This window comes from Penaeus vannamei, chromosome 40, assembly GCF_042767895.1.
Source record: "Penaeus vannamei isolate JL-2024 chromosome 40, ASM4276789v1, whole genome shotgun sequence".
Lineage (NCBI taxonomy): Eukaryota > Metazoa > Arthropoda > Malacostraca > Decapoda > Penaeidae > Penaeus > Penaeus vannamei.
In genome coordinates, this window is record NC_091588.1 from 11,399,763 (window position 1) to 11,401,713 (window position 1,951).

Consider the following 1,951-nt stretch of genomic DNA (forward strand, 5'->3'; position numbering starts at 1 on the left):
CAGGAGCTGCCGTCCATGGACCCGTAGGAGGAGCTTCCATCCAAGGACCCACAGTAGGAGCATCTGTCCAAGGAACCGCAGCAAGAGCTTCTGTCCAAGGACCCGCAGCAAGAGCTTCTGTCCAAGGACCTGCAGCAAGAGCTTCTGTCCAAGGACCCGCAGCAAGAGCTTCTGTCCAAGGACCCGCAGCAGGAGCTTCCATCCAAGGATCCGCAAGAGGAGCTGCTGTTCATGGACCCGCAGTAGGAGCTTCCATCTAAGGATCCGCAAGAGGAGCTGTTGTTCATGGACCCACAGGAGGAGCTTCCGTCCAAGGACTCACATGAAACTGCCATCCAAGGACCTGCAGGAGGAGCGTTCATCCAAGGACCTGCAGGAGGAGCGTTCATCCAAGGACCTGCAGGAGGAGCGTTCATCCAAGGACCTGCAGGAGGAGCGTTCATCCAAGGACCTGAAGGAGGAGCTGCTATCCAGGGACCCCACAGAAGGAGCTTCCGTCCAAGGACCCGCAGGAGGAGCTCCCGCTGAAGGACCCATAGTAGGAGCTGCCATCCAAGGACCCACAGGAGAAGCTTGCATCCAGGGATCCACAGGAGAAGCTGCTGTCTAAGGAACCGCAGCAAGAGCTTCTGTCCAAGGACCCGCAGCAGGAGCTTCTGTCCAAGGACCCGCAGCAAGAGCTTCTGTCCAAGGACCCGCAGCAAGAGCTTCTGTCCATGGACCCGCAGCAGGAGCTTCCGTCCAAGGATCCGCAAGAGGAGCTGTTGTTCATGGACCCGCAGGAGGAGCTTCTGTCCACGGACCCACATGAAACTACCATCCAGGGACCTGCAGGAGGAGCTTCCGCTCAAGGACCCACAGGAGGAGCTTCCATTCAAGGACCCACAGGAGGATCTCCCACTGAAGGATCCATAGTAGGAGCTGACATCTAGGGACCCGCAGGAGGAGCTTCCATCCAAGGAGCAGCAGGAGGAACTTCTATCCAAAGACCTGCAGAAGCTGCCGTCCTAGGACCAGTAGGAGGAGCTTTCATTCAAGGACCGTCAGTAGGAGCTGCTATCCAAGATCTGCAAGTGGAGCTGCTGTCCAAGGACCTACAGGACGAGCTGTCGTCCAAGGACCAGCAAGAGCTGCTGTTCAGGGACCTAGAGCAGGAGCTGTCTGCTAAGGGTCCTCCTGAGGAGTTCCCTGCCAAGGAGATGCTGGAGAAGCCGAGGTAGTGCAGCGTCTGATATGATGCAGGACGGGGACCGCCGGAGAAGAGCAGATGATGGGAGGGTAGGCCCTAGGGCCACATCATCACTCTAAGTGGGACTTTGGAGCGTTGGTGTAAGCATCTCACAGTTGTCGTTCTTATGAAAATAATCAAATTTGGAAGATTATTTTCATGAAACAAGGGAGATATGTCACAACTGGCAATATTTCAGGGGAATGAAAAGGGTCTTTGCTTGTTGGTTTATTAAGGGAGGTGTATGTGAAACCCCATAAGAGACCCATGCCCCGAGTGCCGAGGGCGGAGTGAGATAGTCATCTATCTGCTGTCTCTCTCTCTCTCTCTCTCTCTATCCGTCCGCCCCTGCTTTCTGATGAGAAGTCTTTATGCAGCCATTTTCTGCAGAGGCATATGCTTGCTTACACAGCAGAAATGTCAGAAGTGAAAGCAGAGTGAAAACCTGCGTCCACTGAAGGAGGATGGCAGCTACCAGGTACAGAGGTGTGAAGTGGGAACCATCGTAACATGTCGCAGTGTGTCATTTACAGCACTCGGCCACACAAAAGGCTCGTCCTTGAGCCATTTGCAACATATGCACTGATGTCATGTCTGGTGGTAAGTTTTGCTAGGCTTTTCCAGATGGTTGTTAGTGATTCATGGTCCCTAAGGTCGTCACGTGATAGAGTAAAGGCATGGTGGAGGTTTTGCAGTGAGATATAACATTCAGGGTCACATTGT

At 54.0% G+C, this 1,951-nt stretch overlaps 1 protein-coding gene across 1 annotated transcript in view; it reads left to right on the plus strand.

Annotated features, from left to right (window-relative positions):
* Positions 1 to 260, plus strand: part of LOC138860239 (circumsporozoite protein-like) — a 1,316-nt gene extending 1,056 nt beyond the window's left edge. The window contains exon 3 of the mRNA XM_070117439.1: positions 4 to 260. Coding sequence (XP_069973540.1) covers positions 4 to 260 — 257 coding nt within the window. The remainder of the gene's footprint in view (positions 1 to 3) is intronic.
* The last annotated feature ends 1,691 nt before the right edge of the window (positions 261 to 1,951 follow it).